This window comes from Melanerpes formicivorus, unplaced genomic scaffold (genome assembly GCF_026170545.1).
Source record: "Melanerpes formicivorus ecotype bairdi unplaced genomic scaffold, bMelFor1.0.p_v2 SCAF_27, whole genome shotgun sequence".
Classification (NCBI taxonomy): Eukaryota; Metazoa; Chordata; class Aves; order Piciformes; family Picidae; genus Melanerpes; species Melanerpes formicivorus.
Window position 1 is genome coordinate 9043523 of NW_027142379.1, and position 18213 is coordinate 9061735.

At 41.7% G+C, this 18213-nt stretch overlaps 1 protein-coding gene across 4 annotated transcripts in view; it reads right to left on the reverse strand.

The window, feature by feature from the left end:
- INPP4B (inositol polyphosphate-4-phosphatase type II B) overlaps positions 1-18213 on the reverse strand; it is a 339838-nt gene that overhangs the window by 113821 nt on the left and 207804 nt on the right. For all 4 annotated transcript variants that reach the window (XM_068154053.1, XM_068154054.1, XM_068154052.1 and 1 more), the window contains 3 exons: positions 16048-16159; positions 13504-13576; positions 5098-5245 (listed from right to left, as the gene is read on the reverse strand). In XM_068154053.1, the coding sequence (XP_068010154.1) occupies positions 5098-5245; positions 13504-13576; positions 16048-16159 (333 nt within the window). The remainder of the gene's footprint in view (positions 1-5097; positions 5246-13503; positions 13577-16047; positions 16160-18213) is intronic.

An 18213-nucleotide genomic window follows, 5' to 3' on the forward strand; every position in this document is an offset into this window, starting at 1 on the left:
AGGGACTTTAAGACCAGGGCATGCGGTGCACAAATGGAGCACCGGGAAAAATTGATCAGCCAGTCCCAATGATGCATTGCTGACTGGTACAGAATGCTTTTTCTGGGTGGATTTTGCAGAAGACACCAAAAATCCTTCTCTGATAGGACAGCTAAAATTTGATAGCTTTCAGCACTGCTGAATTGTAGCAATGTTAGGTAGAGGTACCCATCACAAAAATCAGGTAATGTTACTCCATTCCAATGGACTTCAACTTTAAATAACCTAATAACAAAGCAAAGCCAAGCAAATTTTACTTCCCAGAGGCCACCTTCTCCAAAATTAGTTATGAACAGTGAAATCAAGATGAGAGAAAAGTATATAGTGATCATAAGTCACACATATTTTATCCTTTTGTTTATAAATTAATGGGTTTTAAACTGATCATGTTTCAGGGGGGCAATTGTCTAAATACAGCTGACTAAAACTCAAGTTACACTCACATTCATACACTTGTATTTGTCTCTCCAGTGGCTGATGGAAAAGAGAAAGGTTTTTCCATCCTCAGTGAGGTAAGTACTGCATATGTCTGTATTTGAGCTACATTTTACTGTCACATTTCTTTGAACATCAGTGCTAGGTAGTTACTTGAAGTAAGGTTTTAGAAGTAGATGGCATATTAACAGAGCCCATGGAAATGTTCTTGGTTCAGACAGCTTCAAAAGTCATGCTAAGGTTACTCAGGGTATTTTTTTTCCATGCTATTATATCTTATCAACACAATGCTTTCACAGAGCAATTCACCAAAAATAAGTGATAAAAAAGCACACTATAGAAGTTGTGTATTAAAAAGTAGAAGAAAAACCACACATCTGGCAGACAGTCTGAACTGTGTCCTCATTCTGTAATGTTACAAGAAAGAAAACAGAACAGCAGCAGAGATATGCACAAGGCTAATAGAGCTGGAATAAGACAGTCACTCCTGATGCAGGAAGAAATTTTGAATGAGGTTTGTACTCTGGAGAGGAGATTCAAGGAATGCTCAGCAATTTATCCTTGGCATTTGTTCATGGGTTGAGACCACAAATGTCAAGGGCCAAATTTGGCTGTAAGTAGAATTTCCTTTCAAGTGAAGCTATTTGCTTCCAAGGGACTTGAAAGAGCTTCAGTGGCAAATCTGAGATATGCATGCTCCAGCTTCTGCTAGACTCCTAATTCTCTTGCTGTGTTGATTTAGTGCAGCATAAGTTATACCTACAAATGCAAGCTTATTTTACATAGGTCAAATAACTTTCTGGATCATTACTAGCAGTTTATAAGGGTTTTTTATTAGGTTTGAAGAACTATTTGGCTGCTCTTGGGTCACAGATGCAAAATATCTGGACAAGGCTTGTGTGAAGACATATTAACAACAGGGGAAAGGACTCATTGGAAAACCTTGAGGAGGAAACAATTTATTAATAAAAAGCAGCAAAGCAGCCTCTGTGACCCTTACTAGAACACTACAAATGACTGCACAGCTCCTGTTAAAACTTCTTCCAGGGAGGTTTGAAAGACAAAATCTTTAATGCATGCACATCTTATAAAACCACATTATTTCATGCTGAAAAAAAAGAGAGTTAAGCATCCTTAGGGGTTACAAACTTCAGAGTATCACATCAGTAAATAAAAAAGGTTGTTTATCTCTTGATGAAACCACAGTGCTCATCACCAACCAATCTTAAGAGCTATGAGAAAAGGGAATTTCAATTATGATTTAATATAAAATACTGAATGGGATTGAAACTTCACTTGGATATTTTTCATAGGTATTTGCTTCAGATCTGACTGTACTGATGGCCCAACAGGAACAAAATGAAGCAGGCTGAGGATAACAAGCGACCTCTGAGACAAAAATATCTATTCTTTTGTACAAAAACTGGTAGGGGGGGAAAAACAGTAAAGGAAGAAGGATGCAGAGAATACTTCAGAAGAGAATAGCCTCAAGAATATGCTGTAGAATTTTTATGCAAGTTCTAGAACTAACACAAGAATATCCTTCTAACATCAATTTACCAGTTAACCAATGCAAGGTGCCCCCAGGAGCACAAGCATTTCCAACTGTTTCAAAAAGCAAAGCCCATACAAAAGTGAAGCTCCAACCTACACTGCTCTATGATGATAGGTGACACAGATGTCCCTATTCCCACCATCTGCTGCTATTCTACCACATGGTCTAACCTTTTCCCTCAGACTGATACAATCATTTGGTCTCTCTCTCAGATCTGTGCTTTCCAGTAGGCTTGAACAGCTAACCACATTAGCAGCCAGGAAAATCAGAACCACTTGCTTCAATCACAGTATCACAGTATAACTAAGGTTGGAAGAGACCTCGATGATCATCAAGTCCAACCGGTCACTCAAGACCCCACTGACTAGACCATGGCACCAAGTGCCATGTCCAATCTCCTCTTGAATGCCTTCAGGGACTGTGACTCCACCACCTCCCTGGGCAGCACATTCCAATGACGAACAACTTGCTCAGTGAAGAACTTTCTCTTCACCTCGAGTCTAAACCTCCCCTGGCACAGCTTGAGACTGTGTCCCCTTGTTCTGGTGCTGGCTGCCTGGGAGAAGAGACCAACCCCTTCCTGGCTACAACCACCTTTCAGGTAGTTGTAGAGAGCAAGGAGGTCACCCCTGAGCCTCCTCTTCTCCAGGCTAAACAATCCCAGCTCCCTCAGCCTCTCCTCATAGGGCTTGTGTTCAAAGCCTCTCCCCAGCCTCATTGCCCTCCTCTGGACACGCTCAAGTGTTTCGATGTCCTTCTTAAACTGAGGGGCCCAGAACTGTACACAGTACTCAAGGTGTGGCCTAACCAATGCAGAGTACAGGGGCACAATGACTTCCCTGCTCCTGCTGGCTACACTACTCCTAATGCAGACCAGGATGCCATTGTCCTTCTTCGCCACCTGGGCACACTGCTGGCTTAATACTTCAGTAACTTTTACTTCTGCCTCTTCCTCAACCTTTTTCTTTATTTTGGTGAGCACTGAATAACCATTGAAAAAAAAAAACCACAAACCAAACCATGATAATTCTTTACTATGATTCTATCCAAGAAGGTGAACACTGTAATAGGAAATAACAGCAAGTGCTATTACTTGCATTATGCCTTTGGAGACAATAACACAGTAGTAGTAAAAGTGCTTGAAGGAATCCTCTAACATTTAAAAGGCATTTACCCACAGGGCAGATGAAAATCTGGGAAGTGGATGAACTGTTCATGTCAGCATAATCTGTTTTTACTGCATACTTTTAAAGATCTTGCACATCAGTATTCTCAAACAAGATCAGACCATAAATGCCTAAACACAGCATTAAATGAATAAAGTATTATAACAATTCATATGATTTTTATAACCCATCATCACCATGCATAAGTATGTATCAGTCCATTGACTTTGTCAAAAGCAAGATTCTGGTCTCCCACATGCTGTTCTACCGGCGTGAAAAGATCAGACAGAAATAGGCTGAATTAAAAAAAGAAGAAAAGAAGGTCCTATTGCAGGATAACCAACCACTGTAAACAACCCCTCTGCTGGAGGCTGAAATTGCACAGCATGGCTTTGGGATGCAGCACCAGCTCTCGGTGTTACTCTTACACATCAGACCAGGTGCCCACCTACGTGCCAGGCAATCTTCACGGGAAAGAGGCAGTATCATCTCCTACACCAAGCACAATCAATGAAAAAGCAGGTATGCTTTCAGAGAAGCTCTGAACTGCCTAAAACATTGCTTTCTGTCTGCAGCTGTAAGCACAGCTTAAACATATTCAAGGACAGGCTGCCATTTTAGTTACTGAAGTGAGAATTTGAACATAGAAAGGACTTGGGGACTCTTGTGTCCCCCTATCTTTGAACCAGCAGTGTGCCCAGGTGGCCAAGAAGGCCAATGGCATCCTGGCCTGCATTAGGAATAGTGTGGCTAGCAGGAACAGGGAAGTCATTGTGCCCCTGTACTCTGCTTTGGTTAGGCTGCACCTTGAGTCCTGTGTCCAGTTCTGGGCCCCTCACTTTAAGAAGGACATTGAGACACTTGAACGTGTCCAGAGAAGGGCAACAAGGCTGGAGAGAGGCCTTGAACACAAGCCCTATGAGGAGAGGCTGAGGGAGCTGGGATTGTTTAGCCTGGAGAAGAGAAGGCTCAGGGGTGACCTCATTGCCCTCTACAACTACCTGAAGGGTGGTTGTAGCCAGGAAGGGGTTGGTCTCTTCTCCCAGGCAACCAGCACCAGAACAAGGGGACACAGTCTCAAGCTGTGCCAGGGGAGGTTTAGACTCAAGGTGAGGAGGAAGTTCTTCACCGAGCGAGTCATTAGTCATTGGAATGTGCTGCCCAGGGAGGTGGTTGAGTCATCGTCCCTGGAGGCGTTCAAGAGGGGACTGGACGTGGCACTTGGTGCCATGGTCTAGTCATGGGGTCTGTGTTGACAGGTTGGACTCGATGATCTTCGAGGTCTCTTCCAACCTAAGTTATACTGTGATACTGTGATCTTTTTGACCTGGCCACACATACTCTAAGGATCCTCAGGTGTCCCTCCTTGTGACAAGTCCAAATATGAAAAAAGGTTCCAAATACATATTACTTTGGTATCACTTTGTTATGTCAACTGATCTGCATTAAAGAAGTGTGATTTATAGTCCCCTTGCTCCTTTATTCAGTACAGTCATGTCATTTTCCATTGCTTAAATAAGATTTGGTTGTGGTATCAGCCCAGCCCAGACACAAAGCCAAACACTACAATGTAGCTCACAGCCTTGTCCTATGTTGCTCCTATACAAAATGTTAACTTCTTCAGAATATTTCTATTAATCAAATGTTGATGCTTATACACTTCAAACTATGACCACACTCCAGCACAGTTCATTTCTCACAACTTGCTAAGTCCCTGGAGCCCTAACAGTTCTGAACAATCAATTCTGTTGTTCACTTACAGCTGTGAATTTTTGGCAGCCATGAAGATTGCTGTATTTTGCCTATTTCATACTAAACCTGGGTATTTTTAGCTCATCACTCACATTATTGCAAATCAGAAGAAACAAAATTCAACAGCTGCCACTGTGACAACTTCCTTACCTTCTCATGTCCTCCTTTATGTGCAGATTGATCAGTTCCTTAGGAACATGGAAAGAAAGGGTTGTCTCAGCCATCTGTTCCCGGATCCTCATCCACTTGTTGTCAGAAGTAGGAAATCTATATAACTTACAGATTGGGTTTTTTAACACTGCAGAGAAGAAAAATTGTATCATTACTGCGATTGTAGGACTCTCTCAAAATTTATGGCAACAATTTCACCCCCAAATGATACATTATTCCCACTCTTGCTTCCATAATTAATTTCAGAACCATTAAAATTCTATCAAAACCCTTAATTTTTTATTTTATTTATTGTAGCACCATGTGGAGGAGAAAGTATTAGTAGCATAGAGGATAAATCACAGTAGCTACCCTGTGAATTTAGCATTTCACTGTAGCAAGAATGTAAATTGTGCTCTCTACTCTTACACTTAAGACATATGTAAGACATACTCTTACACTTATTCCTAACTTAAGACATTGGAGAAATGGAATGCACAAATAAACAATGAACTCACAGCCAACACCATTGCTTACCCTCTGCTAGAATCACATAGCTAATACATTGCTGATAAACTGCATGGGATAAGTGAAGCATGCCTCAGTATTGGGCTATACCTTAATGCACAGAAGTCATCAACAGCCGACTCACCATCAACAGATGGTTTGCATCTACATTATAGGAAGCTTGACCATTGCCATGGTCAAAAAGATACCACTTCAGAGTCATTGATCATTGATATGGTTAAGAGACTGCTACTACAGAGAAGCATAAACAGTGCTGTCAATATGTTACACACACTGTTCTCTGATCAGTTCTGCAACCTGACATAGGAAAACTTGGTACTTGATGTCTTGGAAGGTTATGCCCAAAATCCACCACATTTTTTATCTTCAAGTTCTTTATGTTGGTTTTGTTTTCAATCAGGTCTTGCAATGATGCTCTGTAACAAAGATGGGCAATTCCTACTCTCTCCTTGCCTTTTTTTCTTCACCTGCCCTTCCCCCTTGACTAATTTTCCAGAAAGAACAAATGGGGAAAGAAGTCAAGAAAGAAAAGTTTCATTTGACTACTTCGACAAGCTTACTTGGAGACAAATGATTGTAATTTAACACACACATCCACTGCTTCCCACCTCAGAATGACTTTGGACAGCCATCTAAATCCTCCAACACTACCTTTCTATCAGCTTGCTGGAAAAAGCTGCCTTGGAGCAGGCTCCCATTGATCTGCCACTGAATGGTCTATAACTCAGAGGCAGGCATTCCCCATGTGTGCTGAGAGGAAACTTGCTGTCAGAATGACATCTACTAAATAGAAATTTCAGCTTCACAACTCACTACCACCATTATTGCCTGTGTAGGCTGATTTACAGAAAATGAAAAACACAGGCCAGCTATTGAAGGTACACAAACTGTCTTGTCTGTCTAATCAAACTACTTTTTAAACAGAAGTCCTTTAGGAAAGGCCTAAAACAAGAGCACACATTAAAAGAGATCTGTAATAAAACAGTTGTTGGCAACTTGTAAAGACAAGAAGGTTGTAAATAATCCTGGTTAAGTAATTGTAGATAGAGGTTTTCTATTCCCATCACTCTACTGAAATCTCTTTGATCGTTAGTCTTTGATGAGAAACTGGAAGACTTCTTAGAGTAATTTTGCTTTCATTAGTGACTTTGCTTAAACTAAATTCCAACTTAGTGTTGTGAAATATGCCTAGTAGATGGTCCATAGCCATGGCATATGAACAACAGCAATTTTTCTTTACTCCTAAGACCCAAAATACCTCAATACTGGTTCAAGGACCTTTACACACAATTTTACAGCTTGAGAATCCTCACCACACAAGCTTAACTGTTGTCCACTGTATAAAAAAGCACCTCCAAGTCCTGTGCCTATGACTGACCTACATCTAGCATCTGGCATTTATGATATTACTTGCTTAGAGTATGCTGTGATGCTTTCCTATTTTCATCCTCTTTTGCTGAGATTCTTCTATTGAACAAAATCAGTTTTGTCAGTAATATTGACAGCCTCTGTCAATCCACAAAGTAGGTATGTGGCACCAATCATCTTGAAGATGATCATCAACAAGGCAGGGGATTACAATCTTCAGATGCCAGGGAGAGCTGAAGAAACTAAGGGCCAATTCAAATTTCCCCTTAAACAGAAACCTAGCAGACCAGATGATATTTTTGGGTTGTGGGTTATTTCCTGTTTTTTCCCTAAGTGGCACCAGTTCACTAGGAAATGAGCTGGTGCTTTTTAGCAGGACATTTCAAATGATGATGCTCTAGGCACATAAAGGTCTTACCTCCATTTTACCTTTTAATATCTACTCCCTAAGAAGTTACCAAAGGATGCTTGTCCAAGCACAGCTCTTAAATTTGTGCTCAGAATCTGTTACATTCAAAAATTCACATTAGTCTGTAAGAACCTAATGCACATGTGCAGCTCCACAATCTCTTTTCTTCCATCTTCCCACTATCAACACCATCATCATGGGGAAAAAAAGAAGACAAAAGCAAACAAAACCACTAACAAGACCACAGCATGATAGCAAGGGAGACCTGGAACCACCCTGAAAATGTGAATGCAATGTTGTGACTTTTATCATCATTAACATTATTGAACTACTCTCCAGGTATACCTCTGAGTCTGAATTTTCTGATGAGAACCTCAAGTGCATTGCAAGTTCTAGAAAATGGCCAAAACATCTCTGTGTTTATAAAGAAATTCACATTCCCAAACTCAGGGGATAAAAAAAAAAAGAAGCCTGGGAGTTTTGTTTTCACAAGAAACGAAAAAAATTCCCATTTGCAGCCTGGATAAAATTTGAGACAGACAGTAAGAGCTGCAAGTGACTTTGCTTTTCATATAAACAGAACTAGTGAGGTCATGTGATTTCATAAATAATACAACTCCGATGTGTTTTCCTAGACAGTCACAACAATAGTTGGTTTGGAATTACAGCAAGTTGTGTGAAAAAGAAATCCAGGAGGCATGTAAAAACAGCCAAAGAGTTATGAATGTCAGGACTAGATTTGGCTTTTATAAACAGTGGTTATTAAAGTGAGTAAAAGTTTCCTAAAGATAATAGAATCTCCCTGTGTTTAGACAGTGATCATAAATGCTACTGAAAAACAGAATAGAATAGGAATAGAATAGAGATAGGATAGGATAGAATAGAGATAGGATAGGATAGGATATAGGATAGAACAGAATAGAACAGAACCGAACCGGGTTGGAAGAGACCTTCAAGCTCATCCAACACCACCTAATCAACTAAGCCATGGCACCAAGCACCCTATCAGGTCTCCTCCTGAACACCTCCAATGATGGTGACTCCACCACCACCCCCGGCAGCCCATTCCAATGGACATTCACTCTCTCTGTATAGAATTTCTTCCTAACATCCAGTCTGAACCTCTCCTGGTGCAGCTTGAGACTGTGTCCTCTTGTTCTGGTGCTCATTGCCTGGGAGAAGAGACGGACCTCCACCTGGCTACAACCTCCCTTCAGGTAGTTGTAGAGAGCAATAAGGTCACCACTGATCCTCCTCTTCTCCAGGCTAAGCAACCCCAGCTCCCTCAGCCTCTCCTCATAGGGCTTGTGCTGCAAACCCATCACCAACTTTGTTGCCCTTCTCTGGACATGTTCCAGCAAGACAACATATTTCCTAAACTGAGGGGCTCAGAACTGGACACAGGACTCAAGGTGTGGCCTAACCAGTGCAGTGCATAGGGGCAGAAATAAAGTCCAGATGCACTGCAGTGGTTATAAAAAGAGAAAACATATTTTAAAAGCCTTTCCCTATAGCTTGTGCCTGTATCCCTATAGCTTATGCCTAGCTTTCCCTATAGCTTGTGCCTGTATCCCTATAGCTTATGCCTAGCTTTCCCTATAGCTTATGCCTGCATCCCTATAGCTTGTGCCTGTATCCCTATAGCTTATGCCTAGCTTTCCCTATAGCTTGTGCCTGTATCCCTATAGCTTATGCCTAGCTTTCCCTATAGCTTGTGCCTGTATCCCTATAGCTTATGCCTAGCTTTCCCTATAGCTTGTGCCTGTATCCCTATAGCTTATGCCTAGCTTTCCCTATAGCTTGTGCCTGTATCCCTATAGCTTATGCCTAGCTTTCCCTATAGCTTGTGTCTGCATCCCTATAGCTTATGCCTACCTTTCCCTATAGCTTATGCCTACCTTTCCCTATAGCTTATGCCTAGCTTTCCCTAAAGCTTATGCCTAGCTTTCCCTAAAGCTTATGCCTAGCTTTCCCTAAAGCTTATGCCTACCTTTCCCTATAGCTTATGCCTACCTTTCCCTATAGCTTATGCCTAGCTTTCCCTATAGCTTGTGCCTAGCTTTTCCTATAGCTTGAAGCCTGAAAGCCCATACCATATATTTAAGCCTCTATATTTTTGTGCATTTCATTTTCAAATGTAAAGACCTCTGTGCTTTTTATTCCACAAAATAACCTTCCCATTGCTTCTCCTTCAAGTAAAATAAAATAGAAATGCTAAAAGATTGAATACAGTGTTTTCATTTTTGTTCCCTATTGAGCATGGATCAAAGCAAACCGTTGCCTGATACTAATTGACTAACTATGTTTCTTTCCATTTATATCTTTTGTGGGGTAGGTGTGTTATGCACACCACCTCAGGAGGAAGCACTCCAGCCCTCTTTGCTTAATTTTATTATTCTTTGCTTAATTTTATTATTCTTTGCTTAATTTTATTATTTTTTCTTTGCCAAGTGCAGTATGCTTACATGCAAACAACTGGCAAACTCTCCAGTCTTATAAATAAGTAACTGAATTTTGAAAGAGATAAATCCAATCTCTTGAGGTATAAATAGAATAGTGATAAGCCTCAGTGAAATATGGTATCATTCCCACTCGCTCACTAAGTGCCTCATAACTCACTGGAGGGCTGCAAGCTCCTTCTATTAAGATTTAGACTTCAGAAGAATGCCAATGTGCATCTCTGCCCTATAGGCCTGAAGATTCACAGAGAGGTATTTTTTCAGTCCCAGAGTTTTGAAGTCCTGATAAACGACATGAGACAGAAAGAACTAGAAATCTTTACAACAGTATAGACATACACTAAACACATATGGATATGGAATAGGTACTGGAGACGTGTAGTGCAGTGACAGTAGTGTGGGCAATACCGTTGTTATCAGGTGGCTGAGACCATTCCTTTCCCTTCAGTGCTTGTTTTTGATTGCCTCTGATTTTGCCACACTGAAATTTGTCTGGCTTAAACTGCTTATTTCATAGTATCATAGTATCAGTCAGGGTTGGAAGGGACCACAAGGATCATCTAGTTCCAATCCCCCTGCCATGGGCAGGGACACCCCACACTAGAGCAGGCTGGCCAGAGCCTCATCCAGCCTGGGCTTAAACACCTCCAGGGATGGGGCCTCAACCACCTCCCTGGACAACCCATTCCAGGGCTTCACCACTCTCATGGTGAAGAACCTCCCCCTCACATGCAGCCTGAATCTCCCCACCTCCAGCTTCATGCCATTCCCCCTAGTCCTGTCACTACCTGAGATCCTGAGAAGTCCCTCCCCAGCCTTCCTGCAGGCCCCCTTCAGATACTGGAAGGCCACAATTAGGTCACCTCAGAGCCTTCTCTTCTGCAGACTGAACAGCCCCAACTCCTTCAGTCTGTCCTCATAGGAGAGGTGCTCCAGCCTTCTGCTCATCCTCCTGGCCCTTCTCTGGACACCTTCCAGCACCTTCACATCCCTCTTGTAATAGGGGCTCCAGAACTGGAGGCAGTACTTCAGGTGGGGTCTCACCAGAGCTGAGTAGAGGGGGAGGATCACCTCCCTCGACCTGCTGGCCACACTTCTCCTGATGCAGCCCAGGATCTGATTGGCTTTGCGGGCTGCAAGTGCACATTGAGAGCTCCTGTTGAGCTTCTTGTCCACCAGCACCCCCAAGTCTCTCTCCTCAGGGCTGCTCTCCAGCCAGTCACTACCCAAATTTCTCTCTTAATTTTCATTTAAGATGGTCTAAGTGGATGAGGCCAGAAACGTACAACAGAACAGTTCTGTGCTTTACAAACTTGCATTCTGACACTACATCTTTTCCAGAGGTGTGCATTTTACTAGTCCACCCAGATCTGACACAAGCCTTGGCAATGAAATCTCAGTAAATAGACTCAAAACTGGAATTTAATGCCTCATACACACACCAAAAGTCTACCTCCATGAAAATTCTTGCATCCTTCTTAGCCTCTGACACCAACAAAGCTTTGCAGATGTCATTTGTACAAAGTAGGTGAATACGGTTTTGGGCAGAGCTAGTGTGTGGCACAATACACTTAAGAACTGGTACCCATAGGACAAAATCAGACTCCAGGGAGCACAGAGAGCTTTAGTCCACATGAAGCCCTGTCATGCAGACATGCTGGGGAAGAAGTCTGACTGGTTGGGCAAAGAAGTATAGAAGGAAAGCTAAAATTTTCTGAGAAAAGAAATTGGGAATTCAATAAAAAGAGTGGGACTGACAAAACCTGGAACTAGTGCCAGGTGTCAGCAGGGAAGTGAGGTAACACTGGGATGAGAAGAGGAAGTCACAAGCACAGGAAACAGGCTGAAGAAAAAGTATTTATTAGAACTAACTTCCTGTGACACAGAACTCTTTCCAATATGCTGTGTGCTGTCATCTCTTGCACACACATCTATAGTTCTGCTCTTTCCCCTTAACTCTTCAAAAACAACCCATGACAAAACCTCCTTCATGGTATTTTTGACATTATGAAGTGGGGGGTGGGGTGGGGGGTGGGTTTATACTGTGTGTCTACAGTCACAGAATGTTTGGGGTTGGAAGGGACTTCTATAGATCATCCAGTCTAACCCCTCTATTAAGCAGGATGATCTAAGGGAGGTTGTACAGAAATGCATCCAGGCAGGTTTGGAAAGTCTCCAGAGAAGGAGACTCCACAACCTCTCTGGCCATGAGAACAATAAATAGAAATGGTAAGTGCAGTATATCTAGAGAAAAAACTGCAGAATCATGTGTAAAACCTCCTGACAAAATAATCCAGGCTTCAATAATTCACAAAACTCTCCTCTACCTTGGAAACTCCAACAAAGTAAGTTCCCCAAACTACAGCATTTGCCCATCCAAAAATACTCCTTGAAAAACCTCAATCAAACCCACTCAATGGAGGAAGCAAACTGAAAAACTGAAATCAGTTGCAAATCAGTAACATTTCCTCTGAAGAGGGATGTCATTTCTTTAAGACCCACTTATCAGGATGACATACAAAATCAGAACCAAACAACTGAGTTAGACCAAATCATCACACTGCCTCCGTATCTTGTCTCCAAGAAGTGCCATAAATAGATACCTGAAGAGCAAGATATTCTCCCTGCCTCCAGCTATTTTCAATTCAGGAAGTTCCAGAGCCAGATGCAGTTCCTGTGCATTTAGTAATTCTCAGTGAATCTCTTTCCCACAAACATATGTAGCCTCACACTGAACTAATAAAAAGAAATTGCAGTTCCTAAGAATTTTTTTTTCCCCTTGCTTCTGATCTAGTCTCAACAACTCACAGAGAAAAAAATCACAGCATTCATATAAGGAAAAATAGGGTTTTTTGGAGTGCTCTAGTGCTCCCTTCAGACTGCAAAGCTAGGCTAATAAATCTCTCTTATCAGCATAGTCACATGAAAAAGTTCCAGTAAAGGTTTTAAAACTTCAGTAACATTTTTCCTCAACTCTATGCAACAAATGCAGAGAATTCTTGACAGTGCTGCAGTTTCAGATGATCCATATAACTTATTTGTGACATCGTAATGGAGATTCATAAACTTGGACTAATAAAACTTTGATGGTGCAGCAAATCAGTATGTAATATTTCTCAGCATAATGAAAGAGAAATAGATCTAGTTCAGCACCGAACATTCCAGCCCAGAATTGACCTAGAATTGAGAATGCCTTGCCAACAGCTTCCTTCATTTTAGGACATATAGCTTCCAGATCAAACTCAAATTGCCACTTCATCACCTATGAGAGAGATTAATTCTCCAGGGTATGCAGTTACAAATAATGCATAATTACTTTAACAGAATGTCATGCAATGACATGAGAAGAACTTATGAGGTTAATTCTGTGCCCACTGAAGTCACTGACAGCCTTGAAAATCATTGACCAGTAAAGATGCAAGTTGGAGATTTGAGCAGGGTTTCAGAAAGCAGAACTGACACACATTTCTGAAGGTTTCCCTCACATCTCTCTGCGAAAGGATACCGTGAAATATGCATAAAACATTCAAATGCACATCACTTGAAAAGCCTTTTAAGATTTCTGCCCCAAATCTTTGTGATTTCTTCAGGCTCTGACACAGGGTTGCAGCAGGCATGTTTTACAGATTTGAGAACACTTACCTGCATTTAAGGAAGGCAAGCTGTCTTTACCACTTATGCCTTCAGTGGCTGTACATTCACGAACCAATGCACACTGCAAAAGACATGCAACCACAACTGTAACACGTTCAGGTGTGATGTGGGAATTCATAGCAGCTTATAAGTGGCAGACTGAAAAACATCACTCATAATGTAACTTCCCAACCTTCAATTATAATTTACACTTTCCCCTTTCACAGTTCTGTTCCAGTATACTGTAACAATCAGAATTAGAGCAGAGAAAGTGGCAAAGTGTGATCAGTTATTCATAACAAACCAGAAAGTCTTCCTCCCAATACAATGGCAGAGGTTAAAATAATTTTTGACAAGTTCTGTGCTTTCAGGGAGGTTTGACAAGGCAGTTTTCACATGCACAGTGTCAGAAAGCACTCCATGAATTTTTAATCAAAGGGAAAACAGGAACCACAAAGAGTCTTTAAAATGTGCTGGCAGTCTGTGATTAAAGTCATCTGTTACACAAGTGAATTGGAAGACCCTTTGTGGTTTTAAGCTTAGGGTATGAAAAAAGTAAAACAAGTTTATGGAAAAATCAACCAGTGTACATTTATATTAACTGTACCAGGAATATATTCTTTAATGCTCCTCCTCCTCCTCCCAGTCAGAAAAAAAAAAACAACTACCAAACACAAAACCAAAAACCAGCCTCTAAAGGTGCTAGGGAGTTCTGCTCCCAGGGCTTCCCCAGTTTCCAGATGTTCTGTTGTTGAGCTTAAAGCAAAAAACTGATACCTCAGACTGAATTATCACCTTACACTACCATGAGTAGTTCCTTGCACATAGTCTACCTAATGAGATAGCAAATGTAATTCAGATCTTATTTCTTTGAAGTAATTCAATAACTCCACATTCTCACAACTGCATCCTTGCTATGAACATACAAACCAAGAGTCTATGATGCAGCTGATCCAAAAAAAGTAAGGACCCATTTAAAGACCACAGAAAATATAGCTATCACAAGCCTGGTCTTTATGACAAGTATTAGAACCCCTTAAAAAGATGCTATTAAAGCCTCCTGGCTCTGCCAAGCTAGACACAGCTCATTAATTAAATCTAAAATAATTGAGAACAGTCTTACTCCACATTTTTAAATAGAAGAAAAGCAAAATCAAAGAGAAGGCTGAAAAACCAGTTCATGTTACCGAGCTTGTGCAAGTTTTATAGCACAAAACCAGAAAGATTTGGCTTCTTTGGAACTGCTCCCACTGGTCCATTGTTCTGAAAGGCCATTGAAGTCCTTTGAAAAGAATGGTGGCAAAAGAAGTGTAAAATCTACTCTCAGAGTCTGGCCCAAAAGGAGACTGTTAGGCTGAGCAGAAAAGATATTCAGAACAATGCTCTTTTCTCCAAAAATACATGCTCATATGTTACTTTCAAACAAACAAAAAAAAAGGCACCCCTTAATTTTACATTCCCTCCTGCATTATAGAAAATATGTTTTCTTTTTCATGAAGAACAAGATACATCATAACAGCATGTACAGCAGCACACCACAGTATCAGGGCTGCAAGCATTCTGTCAGTGAGGAAAGGCCTGCAGAGGAGGTGGGAGGAAGCAACTCTGTACTGGTAATGCCAGCTGCCCTCACTCAGGGCCCCAGTCAGAGAGACATTTTTATTAACTGAAAATCATTCAGAGTCCATTTTCCTTGTTCTGAGCAGTAATTTCTGAATCTCTTCCAAGATGATCTTTGAGGTCTCTTCCAACCTTGGTGATACTGTGATTCTGTCATCATAGAGAAAAGCCCATTTGTTTCCCCCTCTTTCCTTGGGTTCCATAGTCCTCTCAAATCCACTCCCCCTCCCCATATCATCTGCAGCTCCAGTCTCCATAGCTTTTATCTGCAATCACCTGCCTATTTAAGAGCATTTTTGCTCTTTCCAAGCCCTTTTGTCCTTCCTCTCATGACACAGTATGCGCACCTTAACTCAGAATCCCTACAAATATCCTCTAGTTGACTCTGCCCTGTGCTATCACTCTCAAAAACCATTTCTGGACCACCCCTGTTATTATCTTCCCACCACTGCGTGCTCCCATGAAATGAAGCTGAGCTTGTCCCTTCAAAAGGGGATTCACCTCTTTTTTTGGCTTGTTTGTCTGCCATTCTTTCCATTTCTTTTTCAGTATTTTGTGCACAGGTTGCACATAAAAACCTAGGTGAACAGGACTTAAAAGGCTGAAAACAGAGGAACTGTTCAGGGGAAACGTAAGTCACATTTACGGCATCTCTCTGGACAGTTTCTTGACCAGGAGTGATTAAATGTGGTCAGTTGAGGTCACAATCTTTTTTTTTTGTTCCTAAAAGGAGGGAAAAGGAAGCTAAGGAGGAAGTATTACTCCATATAATTTAATTTTTTAAAATATTCTTAGAGAGATTAATTCTACATAGTACTTTATTCCAGATTCATTTTTTTCATTAGGTCCTTAACACAATTTGGTATTAGTTCTTCAGGCTCTTAGCACAGCTGAACACTCTAATTAACTCTGTGCAATGAACTGAGATCCTACCTTTTGATCCTGGGAGTCTGTTGTGATGTGATCTGTCTCCCTATCCTCTAGCTCTCCCATCTTCACAAGATTGACTTCAATGGTACCAACTGTCTTTCCACCATCAGAAGTCCTGGAAAAGAAAAAGACAGAAAATAACCCAACCATGACATTGGGTCACCTGCAGCATTCTATTCCTTCAGTTAAAATATTGTCAACAAACATTTAGTCCCCTCTCCATTCCGCATAGCTGCACTTGTTCGCCATTGGAATGGGCTGCCCAGGCAGGTGGTGGAGTCACCGTCCCTGGAGGTGTTCAAGAGGGGATTAGATATGGCACTTGGTGCCATGGTTTAGTCATGAGGTCTGTGGTGACAGGTTGGACTCGATGATCTTTGAGGTCTCTTCCAACCTTGGTGATACTGTGATACTCACCTGTACTGAACTTGCTGTTTACAAGCAAAGCGAGTGTTAACAATAAAGCATTACCTATTTTTGGCAAATTCTTCATAGCTATGAAAGTTTTCATCAGGACACTGAGGACAGGTAAGTGCTATAATGGTGGAAGATTCCACACACATTGCCAAGGTATTTTTCTGTCTGTGGACCATCAGAGAAAGGGCTGAAACACTGCACTGACACCCACATATCAACAGCAATCTCACCCCACAGTGCACTGCTTTGTTTCCCAACAATTCCCTGTTTCCCCAAATCAGCAAAGAATGAACATGCTCAATACGTGAACAAACCTCCTGCTAAACCAAAGTAATGAAACTCATCTGAATATCACTCTTCCTTTTGTAGTCCCTCTGCAGGATAATCATTTAGAGCCAGTCCCATTTTTTAACTATAAAGGAGAAGATAATGTAGTTCCAGGTGAATTCCTTTATTATCATCTCTGCAAATAATTTATTTGTAATTAGGAAAAAATAAGTAGCAGCTCAGATTTAGATCTCCAAACAAAGAGCACTGTTCATTGCCTCTTGGAAGAAACAAGAGTTTCACTCCAAAAAGACACTGAGTGCTTTTGGTAGCTTTCACTGTTACAAAATGCCAAGGTTAATGGCACAGTCTAACTCCCCTGGCTTGTTCTGAACAGCTGGATATTTTGAAAGGAAGGAAAGAAGGGTAACAGATCATTTAATAATGAGAGGGGGAAAATGTAACAGAAAATACCAAGCAAAAACCAGCAAAAAAGAAATGATGAGAATAAGTTTTGCAGAACTGCAGAAGCACAGAGAAAAAGTGAAAAAGGGTTTGGGATAAGAGAAGCCTCGAATGGCAGAGGTTGGAAGGGACCTCCAGAGATCAGGGAGTCCAATCCCCAGTGACAAAGCAGAATCACCCAGGGCAGGTCACACAGGAACATGTCCCCACAGATTTTAAGTGTCTCTAGAGAGGGACACTCCACAACCACTCTGGGCAGCCTGGTCCAGTGTTCTGACACTCTCACAACAAAGAAGTTCTTCCTCATGCTGAGGTAGAATTTCCTGTATTACTGTTTGTTTCTGTTGTCCCTCATCCCATCATAGGGCACCACTGAAAAGTGGCTGGCCTCTTCCTGACAACCACCCTTCTCAATAGCTGCACAACATGAGTAAGATCCCCTTCTTGGTCTGCTCTTCTCCAGGCAAACAGCCCCAGGTCCCTCAGATTGTGCTATGTATAACCACAAAAGTGAACATGGTAAGTTATGAAGCAGAGCAAAGGAATACAGAAAAAGAGGGACTAGAAGAGACTGGCAATAAAAACAAATGAACCAACCAACTTTCAGAAGCAGTACTATCAGAAGAATTGTTTCAATTAAAACCTAAAACCTTGCCTAGGGCAAGCCTCACCACACAAAACCCACCTTCAACACAGACACCCCTCCAGAACTCCAAAAAATAGCCCTCATTGTTATATTAATCAAGGAAAGAAAAATCCCCCAACCATACTCCTCCCCATTTCACCTACAAGGAGAGCAGATCCTTGCCTGAGGTCCAGCCCAGCAGTGTGAGCAGTGGGATCCCAGACAGAGGTACGGAGCACAGCTCCTTTCAGGCACCGAGAGCCCCTCAGCTGCCCTGCACTGACAAACATCTGCCCTCGGGCAGGGCAGGCCTGGCTCAGCTTCACCCTGCTGCTGCCTACCATGGTCAGCTTTGCCCAGCTTTCCCAGAGTGCCTGCTCCTTCTCCAGGCAGAA